Below are 19338 nucleotides of genomic sequence, written 5' to 3'. Positions count from 1 at the left end.
TGGATAATCTACCTCTATCTCACTGCAACTTTAGGATCTTCCTCTATTACACCGTTTCCTCCTTCACTACATTTGTGAATCTTTTCTATTATCTTCCTCTTTCCCTCCTGTCTGGGAGCTCCATATATATCCACTATCTCTCCTCTGCACATGTCCAAACCATTTTGACCTTGCTTCTCTAACTTTGTCTATAAATTGATCTGATATACTCATTTCTAATCCTGTCCCTCCTGGTCATTTCCAGTGAAAATCTTGGCATCTTTAGTTCTGCGACATCCAGCTATGCCTCACATTCACATCTTTTTGACAGTGCTATATTTTCCAACCTCTCTCTCTTTCATTCACATGTGTATTCTGTCTTGCTTTTACTGACTTCTATTCCTCTTCTCTCCTGAGCATTCCCCCACCTGCATCATACGGCTCTCTTCTGGCTGCTCCCTATTCTCACCACAGATCACAATGTCATATGCAAATATCATAGTCAAATTGTTTTCCACTGACTTCCCCCTTACCGATTTGCTGCATTCATCCATCCTCTTTCTCCCTCCCTTGCTCCCTGCTCTCTCTCTCTCTCTCTACATTAATTAGCTCAACAGAAAAAATTCTTATAAAATTTAAATTGAATGAGTTGAATTGGCAGCTGTCTAAAGACTCAATAATTCTCTTCACAAATATAAAATTGTATTGCTGGGCTGTTGTATTATTTTTTGATAAAGCCCACTTTATTCTATTCTATTCTATTCTATTCTAATTGTCAAGTGTCAAATTCTATATTTAATGAATTTGTTAATTGAAATGTTATATAGCAGTTGATATAAAGATTGAAAACAAGGGAAAATTTACATACATAGGTTTCCAGTTTGCCATAATTTTGAATAAAATATACTCAGAATGCAACAGAAACATTTAGCAAATTTGCCCAAGTATGATGCTTATCTCACCGTGTGCATAAAGTAAAGCACTGAAGTTCACATTAAATTCTGAGCTAACCACATCCCCCACCCCACCCATTCAGTGTTTATTTATTCTAGAGGGAAGTATTCTAACACAATGGATAACACTAGAAATCACAGTTAATCTATTTAAAAATAAAGTATTAAGTTAAGATCACACAGTCCAAATCTTTTTATATACATAAACAATTAAAAATATCAATGAGTGCATTTAGGCAACCAAACAACTTTCATATATCATCAATTATAACGATAGATTATATATTCACAAATCACACTGGTGCTGCTTTTTGTCTTTGTAGTGGAGTATAAATATGTAAAGCAGTCATTGTAGGATCATAATAATCAGTTTAATGCTTTTAGAAATTATAGATTCTTTTTTTTTAAACTTTTTTTTTACTGCACACTCTTTGTTATTTCTTTTATTGTGTATTCTTATTTTACTTCATTTTCTGATTTGTATTTTTATATTGTTATTGCTACTACTTACTCCCTCTACTCACAGATAGGCCTATATATATATATATATATATATATATATATATATATATATATATATATATATATATATATATATATATATATATATATATATTATAATGGTGTTAAAAGCAAAATTTAAATGTGCTCTTTACTTGTGGCTATGTGTTTGAAACTGTGAAAATGCGAACAAATCAAAACAAAACATTTTCCTAAATCAAAAAGTAGATTTTACCACTAACAACCGCGAGGATCTGGAATACTATTTCATACTTCAATAGTTCTTAAAAACTTTTTTCCTGCAAACAGTGTCGGACAAAAACACGATCCAATCAAAACGACGCAAATGGTTGACAAGCAAAATCACGGACCAATAGAATAACTGTAAACATGCTGTAGAGGGGCGGGATTAGGGTATCCTGTGTCATCAACTCACGGGGCTTTGTTGTTCTTTCGGGATGGAAAGACGGGACAAAATTTCTTTAATTCTTTGTAAACAGTCTGAGTTAAACGCCCGTAACATTTCATTTGGATCAGTATAATCAAAAGCGGTTATCGTACGGATTTGAACTGATCTCTTCTGGTGAAAAGTGGCGTGTTTGTGGGACCAACTCAGTTCAGCGGTGAGCTAGCTAACCTCTCCGGGAGGGTGTCCTGGCTGGAGCGGAAGGAATTCCAGCCACTGAAAGAAGAGCAGAAATCTCTGCTGGGATGCCCCGCTTAAGTTGGAAAAAACTGCATTTTACGATTCCACCTGGAATCGTGACGATATAAATCTTAAATATGTGCTTGCTTGAATGGTCGTAAACTACAAAAACAACTCTGTGGTTTTATAAGTGTTAAGTTAACGTGCCAGTTCTAGCTAGCCACGTAGCTAACTCTCAGTGGGAAGGCATTTAAAATGGCGGAAGGCTGGCCCATTCCTTCGGCCCTTATCTTCATGCTGCTAAGTTTGGGTGCCTGGGCCAGTGAGACTTGTCCTGCTCCTTGCTCGTGTTATAAAACAGAGGATGAGGTTCATATTCTGGACTGCAACAGAAGAAGGCTGTCGATGGCTCCAGTGGAAGTCCCAGATGGGATAACCCAAGTGTAAGTACACATCTGGATGAACATAACTGAAGTTAGCAGAGCTAGTCCTTTACTGAACCGCTGCACTGATTGGTTGCTCAATAAAAGATTGGATAGTAATATAGAGATACAACCAATTTGAATACATTTTAACCACTTAACCAACACCTTTGAGTATTTTAAGGATAGGTAAGATTATTTTTGGAAATATACTCGTTGTTTGTAACTTTTGTTTTGTCATGAAGAAAAGTGTGATATATAAACCTCTGCTCACAGTTTATAAGGGACATCAGAGTAAATTTGTTTAAAATCTCAGTTATGTATGGCTATTTGACTGATGCAACTTTTTCATTTTTGTTTAAATTTGATTTCAGTACTTTGAATCACAATGAGCTGACTGTTTTTCCCTATCTTGGCGATGTCTCCTCAAACATCACAGGACTTTCTTTGTAAGTACAAAATCCTCTTCAGGGTTTGTTTTCAGTTATGTTTTTTTTGGTCTTTTCTATCAGCACTCAAACTAATTATTAAAATATTCCTTGAATTCTTCTGCACATTTAAACACTTTGTAAAAAAAATATTTGTACAGTATTTAATGTTGGCTGAATTTTTATGCTTTGTTGGATGTTAGATTAAAACATATTTATACAAAAACAGTGGAAGACACCACCAGAGTCAGTCTTTTGTTATTCCCCCCCCCCCCCCCCCCCCATTCTTTCACCATGTTAATAATATTTTAATTAGACTAAGAATGCTTTAGTAAGCATTGACATCATTAAAACTAATACCTTTTTATATTTGATATATTTCAGAGTCCACAATCGGATCACTGAGCTGTCAATGCTTCACCTACAACCATATGTTTCCCTGGAGACACTGGACCTTACATCCAATTCCATCTCTGAGCTCAAAGTTGGATCCTTTCCATCTATGCAGCTGAAATATCTGTAAGTCAAAGTCATCTTTATTATCAGTACTAGGACAGTGTGTGAGACATGCAGTGTTAAAATATGGTTTAACTCTACATTGACTTGCTTGTATGACCGTGAATAAGTTTGCAATTGGAAACATTCTGTGTAATACAACAGTAAGAAGATATTCATAGTATTGGAGGAAACACATTAGAGCAAAGCGTCACATGCTCTTACGAGAGTACTGAAAACACCTTGTTTTGTTCAGTTTGGCCTAGAAAGCATTTTATTGCAAAGCAACCATTTTTGTAAATATTTACTTCACACAGTATGCGTAACTACAAAGGAAGAATGATTCCTTCTGCTAAATTTGGTAGTAATGTTTTTTCTTTTTTTTATCTCATAGTAATTTAAGCAACAACAAGATCAGCGTCCTGGAGCCTGGCTGCTTTGAAAACATCTCCAGCTCCCTGTTGGTGCTGAGGCTGAACAGGAACAGATTGACTGTGCTTCCATCCAAAGTCTTCAAACTTCCACAACTTCAGTTCCTGTAAGTATAATAAAATGCTGTAACATTATCACTCAATTGGTGAATTTTAATTTATATAACAGATGCTCTTATTTTACTCCGTTTTGCGCAGTTTTACAGTTAGGTTTGTAAGTTATTGGACATTGAAACTTTTAAAAAAAAGATTGCTTCTGTACACAACCGTGGATTTTCAAGTTAAACAATTAAGACAGAATTGAAGCTTTAACACACATCGTGCCCTATTTACAGAGGATAAAAAATAATTGGACCGTTGCCTGACAGTTCCATGGGCAGGTTTGGCCTTCTTCCTCATTATTTAATGACAAATTAAGCTGATAGAAAGATAGAATTGTTTCCAAGAGTGTAACTTGCATTTGGCTGCTTTTCCCAGAAAATCTAAATATGAAGTCCAAAGAGATATTGATGCAAGTAACGGGGGGGTGGAAAAACCACAATAAACCAATTTGAGAAAAAGAGCCAAAATTTTATGCTTGGCCAAATCGACGATCTGGTACATTCTTTAAATGAAGGAATGAACCATTCAGCTCCAAAAGACCTAAAGGCTTGGATGACCACAAAAGTGAGTGATTACACAGTTCTTCCCTTGGTTACATAAAACTCTTTTACAACATCTAGCGTAGTAAAGAGCAATCTTGAGGGGATAGGTGTTTCATTGCTAATGCCTACAGTTAATAGATGCCTTTATGGATGTGAATACATCATGTCAGTCACCTGTTCTGAAACTAACAGAGCATACCTTTCAGTTACTGAACACAAAACCTAATTTAGAAAGACCCAGACACAAGTAGCAACTGAATGCAGCTGCAGCAAACATTTGGCAGAACATCTTAAAGTTCGAAACACAGCATTTGGTGGTGTTTGTGCATTTCAGATTTCAGGCAGTCTTTGTCTGCAAATTGTTTTCAACAAAGCAGTAAAAACAATCCTTATGTAAAATTATGTTAGTTTGTCCAATTATTTCTAAGCCTCTGAAAAAGCCACACTACGTATAAAAATGGCCATAAATCTTAAACAGTTAATGCAAAACATTTCTAAAACCTTTGTAATTAAAAGCCTGCAAGTCTTGAATCATATCTTGATTTGTATAATTTTTAAAACCACTGGATTTAAAATCGAGCAATGTGGTGTTGTACAGAGGCAAAATTCCAAAAACCTATGGATCCAAATGTTCCTATTCGAGAAGCTCTGTTGTGTGAGTTTGTTTATGTATAAAAACACTTGGTTAAAGAAAATGGATTCTTTGTGTTTGTAGTGAACTGAAGCGGAACAAGATCAAAATTGTTGACAGCCTTACATTCAAGGGGATGGACTCCTTGAAATCACTGAAGATGCAGAGGAATGGCATCACTAAGCTCATGGATGGAGCCTTTTTTGGACTGAACAACATTGAAGAATTGTGAGTGCAATCTTTTGGACTTTGGCAATATATTTAGCAAAAAATGTGCAGCACCTATGAAAAAATCTTGCTGAAAAAAAATCTTCCATAAAATGTTCTCACCTATGGTTCCCCCTGCAGATATGTTAAAGCAATAAATTGATTTAATACAGTTATTTTTGTCAATAATGTCGCCCCCCCCAGGGAGCTAGAGCACAACAACCTAACAGAGGTTAACAAAGGTTGGCTGTATGGCTTGCGCATGCTGCGTATCCTGCGGGTCAGCCAGAATGCTGTTGGCATCATTGGACCAGACGCCTGGGAGTTTTGCCAAAAGCTTGAGGAACTGTGAGTCTGTTTGCTTCGTTGCTACAATCCCAATGTAGCTAAGAGTACTTGGAGCAGTTACTGTTATCTTGCTGCACTGTGTTTGTCTGGGCTGGTTCAGTGAGGTCTAGCTTCTACCTAATGCACCATATATGGTGTTTTTGTGAAAACAGCTCATTTCATCCTTAAATGTGGACTAATATTACCATACAGAACATAGGGAAATTGTTTTTAGTTAATGTTTGTCATATTTGTGGTTTCTTTGAACAGAGACTTGTCTGGCAATCATCTGACTAGACTTGAGGAGACAGCTTTTAAAGGTTTAGATTTCCTGGAGAGCCTGAACCTGGGAGAAAACTCTATCAGCCATTTGGGAGAGGGAGTGTTCAGTGGCCTGTCAAGTCTGCGCACCCTGTAAGTGCAATGCCCGAATCTGTCTGCAGTATGTGTTTATTATTTGTGGTTAGAAGTTTAATGAATCTCTGTAAACGAATTAACTCAAGTCCTGTTGGCTCTGCATTCTCATTGAAGGCTTCTTGCAAAAGTAGGTCTGCACTTGTTTCTTTCTACATTTGTAGTTTTAGTTTTTTGTTCTTGAATTCTTTCCAAGTAGTTCAGAGAAAACTGTAGAAAGTACCACTATTTCAAGTCCCCATCTTATTGTAGTGCCATGCAAATCTTTTGTTGTCAATGGTGTACATTTAGATTTAGATTAAACCACTCTGTGTGTGTTTTCCATAGATGTATGTTTTTCCGGCTTTGTGTTCTTTGTCCTGAAATTTACTTACACACAATTGTGATTCTTTTTTTTTCTTCTTCTTTTTTTAATTAGTTAAAATGTGAAAAATCTACGTGAGGTGTGTGCATCTCCACCCAGATAGTAAAAGTTTCAGGTTTACAGTGTTTTTGTCAGTAGCCTCTCAACATTCATGTTGGAGAGGCTTCACTGTCAGAAGCACTTGTTGGTTGATCTAGACCACATGTTGGCAACCTTCAATATCAAAAGGGCCATATTAGGCCCTTCCACCAAACAATGGGAGGACTAATGTAATTGGGAGAAGATAAATAAGTACATATAGTGTATGTATTAATAGGGTTGGGGTTAGCTCTAATCCTAAACTGCAGCTTTTCAAAGAGTATCTTTTGGGGTTGGACAGTGAAGTGACTGGAGAAAAAGGTAGCAGGAAAGATTTTGGTATGAAGATGGTTAGCAGCAGGGAGATTCTCCTTGGTCTCATCTGTTGTTGTATCATGATGTTCTGATATTGAGTCAGGCAATTTCATCTTCACCACTTTAATGTAAGGGCTGGGCAAGGTTACTGTACTGGAATTCCTGGATAGCACCACTGTTTTGACTGCCGTTAAAGTAGGGCTGCTCAATTAATCGAATTTTAATCACGATTACGATCTGGGCTTTCAATGATCATTAAAAATGACTGAGCCGATTATTAGCCCCTCCCTCATTTATCCGCGACACCTTATAAACCGGTCCGTGGCGCAAAAAAGGTTGGAGACCGCTGATTAAGAGGACCCGAGGGAAGCTTGGAAAGCTAAGCAGAAGTTATTTGGAGAGGAGAGTGACTGCCGTTGGTTGAAAAGAGAGGTAAAAAAAAACTTCAGTGGTTTTGCACACTATTTTATATTATTTTTTAAAGTCATTGTTAACCCTTTAAATCCGGTCAGAGCAGCACGCTCCATTTTGTGTAACTATTTTTAAATCCCTGTAGAACCTGAACCGTGTAAGCTAGCTCAATAATTTGTTTTGCATATGAAACCGGAGGAGTTGTACTTACATCTTATGCCATCAGCTTGTCCTCGGTCACGGTTTCCTTCCACATAAAGCTTTGCAAAAATTGCATAAAAAGTGCTTGCAGCAACAAAAACATAATATTCGAGAAACACGCTTTGCCAATCCGATCAGCTGTTTGTAACACTTCCCACAGTGAAACAGATGTCAGCGCGAACTATCGCATGTCCGCCATTTCCTGGCCGAAACCGGAAGTGACATCATTTTCGCGGAAATGTAGTTTTTTTTACTTGTAGGCCTTAAAAGCCTATACTGGTCATGTTTGACTTTTCTGAATAGTTGCTGGGATGCTTAGAACTCGAATTGCACTGCTGGAAATAGTTTATTTTGATGCACCTGCTGTTTTCTTTGCAAATTTGCATCATAGGATTGTTTTTTCGTTTTTCCTGCAGTATATAAAAATTGCTGTATCTCCAAAATAAAACTATGAAGACACTCAAAATAAATTTCCTGTTGTTGTAAACTATTTTTTGCAACTTTTTTTGTATTTAAACCTCTTAAATTTCTCCAAGTAGAAATATATGTAAAAAAACCAAAAACGATTTTCAATTTTTTTTGTAGTTTATTGCACTTTTTTGCAATTAATGTAATTAATGGACTTAATGCATACATATTATTAAAATATGGGCTATAACAGTTGCATAGCAACTTGAAATGCTCCCACAAATGGCACTACAACATGTAAAAAAAATAATATAAGCTCTGGCGGACTTGGTTCTATAGTAGGTCTTAAAGGGTTAAATAAATATCGTCAAATAATCGAGATTTCAATTTCAGTGAAAATAATCGTGATTATCATTTTTGCCATAATTGAGCAGCCCCTACTTGCTTTACAAGTAGATTATTTGACACAGTCTAACACGGTTGTTGTTGTTGTTGTTGTTGCTGCTGATCTCGAGCTAGGACATGTTAATGAGAGTTTTTCGGGTTTGTTTGTTTGTTTGCTTGTTTGTTTTAAAGTAAGGGCAGTATTTTAGGTTTAAAACCAAAGCTATTAAAATTCTGATTAGCAAAATATCAGCCCAATTAATCGAGTATATCTTCTTCATCCACAGTTTATCTGTGAGAAAGTTATGAACTCATTATTTGCTGCACAGAGCTCTCTTTAAGCCAGTGAACTACAATGACAAAGGGGTTGTATTTGGGATTTTGACCATCTCGGGATCTTTCATGGGAGAGGGGAACTGGTGAGTGCAGAACTTCTTTCAGAGGTAGCCAGGCATGAGGAAAGAGAAACAAAAGAGCCCATGACCCATCCTGTAAACACAAGGCCTCCCTGGACTTGCAGTGGACCCATGAACTGTCTCAGTGCTAAACAGAGCCAATTATTTCCCCTCATCACAGCGGCAGGAGCAGCAAGCTGTGACATAGTGTGGAAGTATGGTGTCTCAGATTGTTAGTCTTCTAACGAAGAGTCACTGCTGCTGGCAACCCCAGTGGTGGTAATGTGTGCTCTTTGTTCTTTGCAGGAGAAGCCTTTAGATGTTCAGCCTGTGTGTACTGTGTTTAATATCTAATATGAGTCTCTTTGCTTTTCAGAGATATCCGTAATAATGAAATCTCCTGGGCCATTGAAGACTCCATTGGTGTATTTGATGGCATGAAGAAGCTAAACACTCTGTGAGGGCATGATATGAATTTTAAAAATTGTATTTTTATATATAGTATGCAAGTTTGTAAAATGTTTTTGTATTTAGAGAAATAGAGCTGGTTTATGTTAAGATACTTTACAGTGCATCAAACAAATGGCTGCACAAATTTTCAGAAAGGTTAAATTATATTGTAATGTTTAATATACTACATATCTGTTTTTAACACATTTGATTTATTTAGTTCTCCAATTTATTTCAATTTGCAGTGTAATTTGTTTCAGATGTTATAGCAGCCTTCACAAAAGCTGCTGGAGCAGTGACTTGTTTTTGTAATAAAGGATGGCCTAGGAGCAGGCTAGTTTGAACTGTTCACTTGGCCTCGTGTGAAATATCTTTATTTTTTCCAGAATCCTACAACAGAACAAAATCAAATCCATCACAAAGAAAGCGTTTGAAGGCCTGGAAGAGCTCGAGCACTTGTGAGTAAAGCCCTTATCTAATACTTTTTAGCCATGCAGTCATTTTGATATCTATTATTAAATGTTTAAACATAGCAGAAAGGTTTATTGTCCTGTTGTTGCGTTACACTTCTGACAAAAATGTCAATTTGATCAAACTGGTGTGTTTAATCCATATTTGTGTCCCATCTTTAGGGACCTCAGCAAGAATGGTATCATGTCGATACACCCAGAGGCGATGTCTCATATGAAGCTGAAAGTGTTGTAAGTAAAACAAAACCAAACACAGAAATATCCTACAGCTCTCATGTGCATGTATTAGCTGGTATTTTCCTGTGTTAATGTTTGTTAGACTGATTTATTGTTATTGACCTCATTAAAAAGGAATTACAATGATTAAGAAACACTGCAGGGGCAGTGATTTACATTTTAAATTGGCGTCACTGAAGCTTTTAAACAGGGAGTCATTGTTGATCCACCATAGCAATTTTAATTTTGTTGCCCCATTTAAAATCTTTATTTATTTATTTATTTATTTGGTTGGTGAAATTTAAGGCTAAATATATTTACTGGGTTTATATCTCCAAAAGTTGATTCTGTTCATCCGGACGTAGTGTTTTGTGGGAGAAACGTTTCGTCACTCATCCAAGTGACTTCTTCAGTCTCAGCTGACTGCAGCGTGTTTTGGGGTTTAAAAGCCACAGAGACCCGGTGTTTAGAAAAAATGCGTCTCAACTGCTCCGATACTCCTGACACATACGTCCAGATGAACAGAATCAACTTTTGGAGATTTACTTTCCTGGATGATTGAGAATGCATCAAGATACTGGGTTTATACTTTTTTTTTTTTTTTTTATTCGCAGTTGGCCAAGCAAAGACTTCTGATTTAGTTTTTGAGTTGCAGCAGCCTTTACTTAGTTGGGACAGCTGTCTCCTGTGTGCGAGGAAAGGGAGCGGAAATGCAAAGTCTCTCACTGTTTTGAGCTTTTGATCAACCCATCTTAGGAGTGTCTCTCAAGCAGTGGCTGGCTAAATGCCCCAGCTGCTGTCAAACTGACAGTACTCATATCCTCTTGTTAGTAATTAGTGTGCTACCTTAATAGAATTTAACAGTATCTGCTTTGCAAGCGGATAAAGTGGCTTGGTTTGATAACTTGACTAGAAGAAGATGGCAGCATTCCTCTAATTAAAATGTATTTTTGTACAAAAAAAATAGAGCGCAGTTCTGGAGGCTTTTTATAGCCTTGAATCCAATTTCATGCCACAATTTAGATCCTTTTGCCATGGTCCAGCTGACAGGTTGACTAAAAGGCTTTATAAACAGATTTAGATGTTCACCAATAACAATTCCCTGTGTGTTTCACAGGAATATAGCTTTATTTGGAAGCTATATAAGCTTTATTTAGATATCTGTAAATGGCTCACTTTAAATTATTTAAGATTAAATCTTCTTTTCAAGTTAGTATGTGGAGGTTTCTTTTCTAAAAGAATAAATTCTATTAACTCTCTGAAGAGTGAGTTCAGATGAATCCCTGAAATCCCAGATTAATTTTCCCTTTATTTCCAGTGGTTCAATCTCATACTTCATTAGTAGAATCATTCCGTCTTATATTACTATGAGTCATCTCATGTTTCCCAAATTACTCCTCTATTTTCAGTGTCCTGAACACAAGCAACCTGCTGTGTGACTGTCACATGCAGTGGCTGGGTCCTTGGTTGACAGACAGCCAGTTCCAGCAGTCTGTCACTGCTATCTGTGCCCATCCTGTGAATCTGCTCGGTCGCAATGTCCTGTCCATCAGCCCGGAAGAGTTTGTTTGTGGTCAGTCTTTTTTTCTTGTTTTAATTATTCCCAGCCTGCCATTATAGATTCTGTTGAATAAGCACAAAACATATAAAACAATGTTTATTGGTATATGGAAGAAAAGACTAAAATTAATATTTATTTTGGATGTTTTGAGAGTGTCCAGCGGATTATTTCACTTAAAAAGATCCAAAATACGTGAAAAGTTGTTTTGTTTTTTAACTTGTCATTTTTTGAAAAGCTGTATTTGTTTTTTTGTTTTTTGATACTGTGTTGCATTCTGGTGGAGCTTAAAATCTTATATATATATTTCAGTTAGAAAAATGTTTCTTTTATTTCCTTTGTTTTTATTTTCCCAAACACATGTGCCTACACAGATGATTTCCCCAAGCCTCAGATCACAACTCACCCAGAGACGTCTGTTGCACTGCGGGGAAACAATGTGACTCTGAGCTGCATTGCGTCCAGCAGCAGTGATTCACCAATGACCACAGCCTGGCGGAAGGATGGGGAGGTGCTGTATGATGCAGAAGTGGAAAATTATGCCCGGTACCAAGAGGGAGAGCTGATCTATACCACTGTGCTTCACCTCCTCAATGTGAACTTCACCGATGAGGGGCGTTACCAGTGTGTGGTCTCCAATCACTTTGGTTCCAATTACTCCAACAGGGCCAAGCTTACTGTCAATGGTGAGGATGTGTTATCTCTTTAAATGAACGTGATCAGTGATTGCCAGTTCTTTTTTGGTTTGTTTGTTTTTTGGGAGGTTTTTGCGTCTTGTTCACTTACCCTGTTTAGGCTTTGGGTTGCTGGTTTTGCCAATTCACTGCAATATATCTGCATGAAGTTGATACTTGTATATAGTTTATTTGTTAAGTAGTATTGCTACCCATTTGACAGTACAGTAACTGGGGAAAAAATTAAATAAGAGAGAGGTACCCTAAGGTTTTATCTCGTTTTCATACATATATGGTATATATCAGTATTTGTTTCTGTCTGTACCATTGTATTCCACCCTTGACTTTCTATTTTCTGTCTTTCAGAGATGCCTTCCTTTCTTAAGACCCCCATGGATCTGACAATCCGGACTGGGACTACGGCCAGGCTGGAGTGTGCTGCTGAAGGCCATCCATCACCACAGATTGCTTGGCAGAAAGATGGAGGCACTGACTTCCCTGCTGCCCGAGAGCGCAGGATGCATGTGATGCCTGACGATGACGTCTTTTTCATTGCTAAAGTGAAAACAGAAGACATGGGAGTGTATAGCTGTACCGCTCAGAATGCTGCTGGCAGCCTGTCGGCAAATGCTACTCTGACTGTTCTGGGTGAGTCAGCCATCTGATTAACTGAGTTTTTTTTTTGTTTTTTTTTTATCTACTGGGGTCATTTCAGATAACTCACTACTCCAATTGGCCGCTCATTTATGTCTGTTGCTCATTACAAGCTCTTGTTTATGTGTTGCCGCCCTGCCAGTTTTAACTAATGATGACGTAAAAGCAAAAATTCCACATGGCCTTGTTATAACACGACCATGTGGAATATTTAAAGGAGACTGCCTGGCGCATATCCGAAATCAAATATAGTATTATATTTCTTAATTAATGTACTTGCAAAATGTGACTTGAGCTACTTGCAGGAGTATATAATGACTGACTGTCCAATTGGCGGAGTTTGTGATTAATCATTAAATATTAGTGCTGGAGAAAAATTGTTTAAAAAATAGCACACATCCATCTAAACTGGCCACGGATGACTTAAATCAAAAATGAGTTCATCCTCTTCTTTTTTTTTTTTTTCCCTTTTCCTCTGCAGAAACCCCATCCTTCATGCGGCCACTGGAAGACAGAACAGTGGCCCGGGGTGAAACTGCTGTGCTTCAGTGTATAGCTGGAGGCAGCCCTGCTCCTCGTCTCAACTGGACCAAAGATGATGGGCCTTTGGTCCTAACAGAGCGCCACTTCTTTGCTGCAGCCAATCAACTTCTTATCATTGTTGATGCTGGTCCAGCTGATGCTGGGAAATACACCTGCATCATGTCTAATACTTTGGGTACAGAGCGTGGCCACATATACCTGAGCGTCTCGCCATCACCAAATTGCGATACAGGCACAGTGTATGACCAGGATGCCTGGACCACTGTGGGCATCGTGGTGATTGTGGTGGTGTGCTGTGTGGTTGGTACTTCGTTGGTCTGGGTCATTGTAATCTATCACATGCGTAGGAAAAGTGAGGACTACAGTATTACCAACACAGGTAAGTAGTTTGGACACACAGCCATCTGTCCTGTAACATAAATGTGCCTTATTGAAAGCTTTATCCAGAAAAGATGGCTGCTTGTAAACTGAAATGTTTCCGTGGACACTTTGTTTTGAAGTCATGACATAGAACTGAAAATATGTTTCCGTTACAGATGAGATGAATTTGCCAGCAGATATTCCCAGCTACCTATCCTCTCAGGGTACTTTGTCTGAGCCTCAGGAGGGTTACAGTAATTCTGAGGCTGGGAGCCACCAGCAGCTCATGCCTCCCCTCTCTAATGGATATGTCCATAAGGGCACGGACGGTGGGTTACCTGCCCTTTGAGTTTGAAACAGAAAACAATAGTTCCCTTCTGCATCTACAAACCAAACTAGATATTTCAGTAGTATCCTGTCAGTATTTATGAAGGATTTTTCTTGTGCTTTAATGTAAACCTTAAGTGACATGAACCATTTCTTTTAATGTTAGTGGTCTGTTGAAAATTAGTCAGCAGTCTAGTTTAAAGTCTGAGGGTATGTCAACATTGTGATCACAAGACTGCAGAGTCTTGTAAACAAGTCAGTGCTGAGATGACAAAAACAGAAACTTCCCATTTTATAATGTACCTTTTAAGGGTTCGGTTGTTCGGGAAATTCCAGTGTCTCTTAGGTTCCTATTCCTTCATTTATGTTTTGGATCAGCTCCCCGCTGAAATAAAACTGTAACTAATTATCATGTTGCTCCCAGGTGTGTGTTATGGAGACACAGGCAGTGAGGTGGAAACTGAAGGGAACAGCATGCTGCACTGCAGGGTTGGCTCGCTGTTTACTGGCCGTAGCAGTTTCCACCCCGGGGAGCCTCGTGAGGGACTAGCTGGAGTCCCCCCAGGTGAGTGTCATTAACACAAGTGTTTGGGCTTGCTGCCTCACCAGCAACGGCCTTGGCTATAGGTATTATATTTCTGCACTGACTCTTAAAGCAATTAATTGATTTAACAAATTTGTGTTCTGTAGTTATTGTTTTAATGCCATCAACAGCTAAGCCAACCAACCAAAATATTGAAATACAGCTAAACCTAAATATACATAATCTTTAAATGTGTACTGGTTTGTATGCAGACTGTTTTAAAATGTAAAATTCTGTTCCAGGTCTTGTCTATAAAAAACAAAAAGAACTTCAGAGTTCTTTTCAAACTGTGGAACCATATAATCCACCTTTCATAATAGTTTTGCATAAAATGTATGGTCATAGTAGTTTTGAGAAGAATCTTAAGTACACAGATTATTGTATGGTATGACACCAGTCATGTGCTTATGTAATATTTGTTCTTTGTTGCCAGGCGGTGCAGGTCCTCTAGTCATTTGCTCTGACTGCTATGACAATGCCAACATCTACTCTCGCACGCGGGAATACTGTCCCTATGCTTATCTGGGGGAGGATGATCCACTGGACAAGACTGTGCCAGGTCTGAAGGAGAACCTCAGTGAGCATGCCCAGCATGAGGACGCAGCTCTGAATAGCCTCACTAGCAATCAGGACTCTTCTGTCTTTTTCACCTCACATGATAAAAGACTAAGCAGCCACACTCCTCCAGAGCACTATGGTGAGAGTTGTAAACAAAAATTTCAGTTCTACTTTTTAAATCAATATGTTTACATCCTAAGTTTATTGCAAACTACCAAGCCCTTCCCACTGAGGCAAAATTTTGAAACTTTCCACTCTGACATCTAGTACCTTCTTCAGTGTTAACAACATATTATTTGTAGGCTCAAGGTTGAATTTTGCAGACATCTTTTTACACATAATGAACATTTCGGACATCAGTTCACAGTTCAATAAATTTGAGATTTTCCAGTGAACAGGTAAAAAAATACTGGAACACATCTGAGTTGAGTTTGTAAATGTGGCATCTCATCATTAAAACTGCATGATTCTGAAAGTTATAAGCTAAAACTGATTGTGGAAAAAGTTACTTTGTGAAAGCATAACAACATCTAACTACACATTTAGTAATATGAATATAATATTTGAAAATAAAAAGCCTTGGGCCTTGGGTACTAACAATGAAGGTCGAGGTCAAATGCTTAGCCAACCAAGGTACCAAGGCCCAGTATTTTGTTTTGAAGTTTGAAGACGATTCATAAAAATTGGGCAATATAAAGTTTTTACTGATTTTTCACATTTGGTGTAACCTTGACGTTGAAATCTTGATAATGTTATTGGTATTTAAAATCACACAAAACCTGAAATTATATTTTGAAAACCCTTGATGCTAGATTTCTAAAAAAACAAAATAACAGAAGCGATTAAATACTTCCTTCGGGGGAGAATGATTTTAAATTCTTCTTGAACTTAACAGTTCTTTAAGGTAAGACAAGCCAATGCAAATAGCACTGAATGGCACTATTGTTGTAAACAGCTATTGTTGTTGAATGTCTTTGCAGATTCACTTAGCAGGTCTTTCTGGAGAGAAGCAGAAAATCTATCTTCGAAGCCACCGCCTGGAGCATCCCAGATCCCAGTGACTGTACATAGGACGCCTCCTCTGACCTCTGCAACTGATGGAGCAGTAGAACAGAGTGAAGCAGAAGTGGGCTATTCACCCAGTCAATGCAACCAAGACCACAGAAGTGCCTCTAATAGGACTAACCCTCAGGAGCATCCAGCTCCCACATAGGGTTTTTCATTCTGGCCACATTCTGCCTCTGACACTTTGTTGCTGCAACCCCCCCATCTCACATTCACCCTTCACCCACTACCTCCAAAAAGACTCCTCATATTCTGCCAAAGATGCTCTCTTGTATGTTTACATTCCCCTTTAATCAAGAGGACATACTAGTGTGCTCCAGTGTGGAAAGACTTGCCACATCAGACCGGATATGTGGACAGGTGATTAAAGTGACCTCCTTTCTGACATCTCCACCTCTGCAAGACCTCTTTCCTCCCAGAGCCTCCACTCTCCTTTGTTCTCACCCAAGAGAAAACTATGAATGTATGCTTTAAGAGCCATGTCAGATGCTGCCATGAGAGAACACAGAGACACGGTCGAGTCCTCACAAGCTCTCGTCTGGCCCTGGTACTGTGAGACTAACATATGCTGTGCCAGTTGATGTCATGCTGGCAGTTTTGTCTCATTATTCCTGGTACAGACACCTGTTGGAGCAGCCTAGATGACTTGAGAAGAAGTCGCTAGAATACTGCCTCTCAAGCGGGAAAAATGGGGGTTAAAGAGGGCACAGTGGTAGTTCCCTGACCAGCAGTTTTTGATGGATAATATTGGAAAGACCCTTGAAGGCATACCTACATTCCCACAGCCATCCTGACTGACTCAAACTATGCTATGGTATCCATTTATGCAAATCCCAGAGACATGACATCAAAATATGGTGTATATTATGAATATATATGGATATATCATATATTATCAAAACTTAGTTTTTTTTCTTTATGTCAAACGCAGTTGATAATTCCATATTTTATGTCTTCGTAATGATGAGCAGTTTGAGGACAAAGGGTACAGTTGTTATTTTGGTGTGTTTGTTTTTATTTTGTTTTTTTGCACATGAGACAATCACAGTTTTGCTGTCGACCACTTTCAGTTATTGTCTAATGGATGGCCTTTTAAACAAGCATTCTCAGTAGCCTTGATCATGTGACATGATATTTTTCATGCTTTTTTTTGTTTGTTTAAATACAGTATGCACTGATTTGTTTTTCCTTTTCTCCTATGTTAACAGGCACTTAATTTAATGGTGGCAAAATTAATTATGCAGTGTGCATGACTTTTTTTTTTTTTTTTTTAACAAGTCGATTTATCATCATAGTTTATTCTCTCAAAGCTATTGTTCCTTCTATGAATATTATGTAACCCTAGGTTTCCACTTAGGACTGTGAACATGAGAATGTAATGTATTATTTTATACATGTATGTATGTGTACATAATACTAGTTATTAAATTCAATGTTCTAATAATCCATTTGCTGACAGGTTTGACGGATGAGCTGCAGTAGCTTTGAAAACATTAAGCTTATTTGTTTTAGGTTTCTGTTGTCCCACAGCTATTCTCAAAATCTTATGTTCCTTCAAGTAGCAAGATAACATTTTTCTTGATAATGGGGTGTTATTTTCTTAGAATTGAAAGACGGCACTCCCAACAGCTGCCTGGCCTCAGCAAGCTGTGCTCTTTCCAAATAAGAGCTATTGTTATTCTTTAGGTTTGCAAGCAAAAATGCCCCCGTTAAAAGAATGTCCTGTCCCATCAGTTTTGATCTAATGAGTTGTTCTTAAAGTCTTCTAGATTATTGCACTTTGAAGTTGTTCATCTATGATTGTTTCTGAGTGGTATTTACTCAGTATTATTCGAAAATTACACTTAGCTGCCAGTGTATTAGATAAACCTAGCAAAAATGAACTCATTCAAATAGTGTTATTTTGCCGTTTGCGTACCATTTTAATGAATTTAAAGTGTTTTTATTTAAATTTTATTAGCAACTGACTCAACTGTGCAGTCATTTTGTTGGGTGTAGTTAAATGTGTTTGTGCTCTATACCAATGTGAATAGAAACATTGCTTGTATATAGTCAAATTGACTTCTCCATAATGATTATACAGTTGAGTAAATACCTTACCAAAGTTTTCTTTTTTTTTTTTTTAAACCGAACAAGTCTAATGAATAAGGATTATCCTAACTGCATGAGTTTTTAGTTAGGTGCTCTAAATAAACTGGCAGCTGAGTGTATGTCATGTTCATATTTTTCTAGACCTTTTTTTTTTTTTTTTTTTTTTTTGCATATAGTTGACCAACACACGTTTGAGAAATGGAGTATTCAAAGGTACTGAGTCGAGGCACAGAAAAAAATCACAAAGTAAAAAGTTCATCTACCATGCGCATTGTAATGTAGCTTGATGCTGTGTCTTCCATGTAATGTCAGAATATCTAATTTATGTGTCATCAGTAACTTCTCAAAAATGCATTGATTAATATTTTCCAAGAACTTCACCTCCTTGCTGGTACGTGCAGACATGAATTGTATTTTGTTTCCACTTTCTTCTACCTGCACATTCCTATAAATTCCTTTGAATAACATCAACTGTTATTGGCATCAACTTTCCCGGCCCCTCTGTATTTTTTCTATTTTTTCCACATTTCTTTTTTTCGGTGGTGGCACATTTGTGTGTCGATGTTCCCAGACCGTTGGTCAAAGTCAATTTCATGCCCCTCTTAAGCGATACAAAAATTTAAATGAAAACTCACTGCGATAAGTTATCCTAATGAAGCTACATATCTGGGAGGCCGAAATCAATTCAGTGTTCAATACTTTTCACCAACGCAGCCTAAAATAATGTGCATTTGTTTTGTTTTCTGAAATGCCCTTTATGACTTTATACCAAAGTTTAGCAGTAACTGCTCTGGCAATATCCAATGCTGCTTTTTGTTTTTTACCTTGTTTCCTGTACATTCTGTAAAGCATGTCTAAAAAGCCTTTTTGTTACATAGCCATTATTCAAACATTAAACGTGAATTCTGATCATGTCTTTTGAATCTTTGTCTCCCTCTTTACTTAAAGTGGATTTTCTTTCTTAAGCTGTTGTTAAACATTTTCCAAAAAATCTTCGGATGCTCTCTGAAATGTAAATAAAAGCAACACACTGATTTGCACATCCCTTAAACTGCATCTTCAATTTAATGCAACATCTCAAATGTAGTGTTGATTTTGGAGGAATTCTTTCATATGTTAGCAGATTGGACAAATTGGTCCATAACTTACTGACAA

General features: G+C 37.6%; 1 protein-coding gene across 2 annotated transcripts; it reads left to right on the top strand.

The window, feature by feature from the left end:
* Nucleotides 1–1832: 1832 nt before the first annotated feature.
* lrig2 (leucine-rich repeats and immunoglobulin-like domains 2) lies at nucleotides 1833–19097 on the top strand. 2 transcript variants are annotated; one of them, XM_080891010.1, is made up of 18 exons: nucleotides 1833–2522; nucleotides 2876–2950; nucleotides 3314–3448; nucleotides 3819–3962; nucleotides 5215–5358; nucleotides 5542–5685; nucleotides 5935–6078; nucleotides 9011–9091; nucleotides 9471–9542; nucleotides 9717–9785; nucleotides 11180–11343; nucleotides 11703–12014; nucleotides 12369–12650; nucleotides 13138–13578; nucleotides 13736–13888; nucleotides 14311–14451; nucleotides 14903–15166; nucleotides 16008–19097. In XM_080891010.1, the coding sequence occupies exons 1-18, from the start codon at nucleotides 2335–2337 to the stop codon at nucleotides 16238–16240; spliced, it is 3186 nt and encodes a 1061-aa protein (XP_080747136.1). In that variant the 5' UTR covers nucleotides 1833–2334; the 3' UTR covers nucleotides 16241–19097. The 2 variants fall into 2 exon arrangements, with proteins under 2 accessions (XP_080747136.1, XP_080747137.1); XM_080891011.1 differs by lacking the exons at nucleotides 1833–2522; nucleotides 2876–2950; nucleotides 3314–3448; nucleotides 3819–3962 and adding an exon at nucleotides 4099–4521.
* Nucleotides 19098–19338: the final 241 nt, after the last annotated feature.

This window comes from Rhamphochromis sp. 'chilingali' (assembly GCF_963969265.1).
Source record: "Rhamphochromis sp. 'chilingali' genome assembly, chromosome: 9".
NCBI classification, from domain to species: Eukaryota; Metazoa; Chordata; class Actinopteri; order Cichliformes; family Cichlidae; genus Rhamphochromis; species Rhamphochromis sp. 'chilingali'.
The sequence above is the reverse complement of the archived record's forward strand: the minus strand, read 5'-3'. Positions and strand labels throughout refer to the sequence as shown.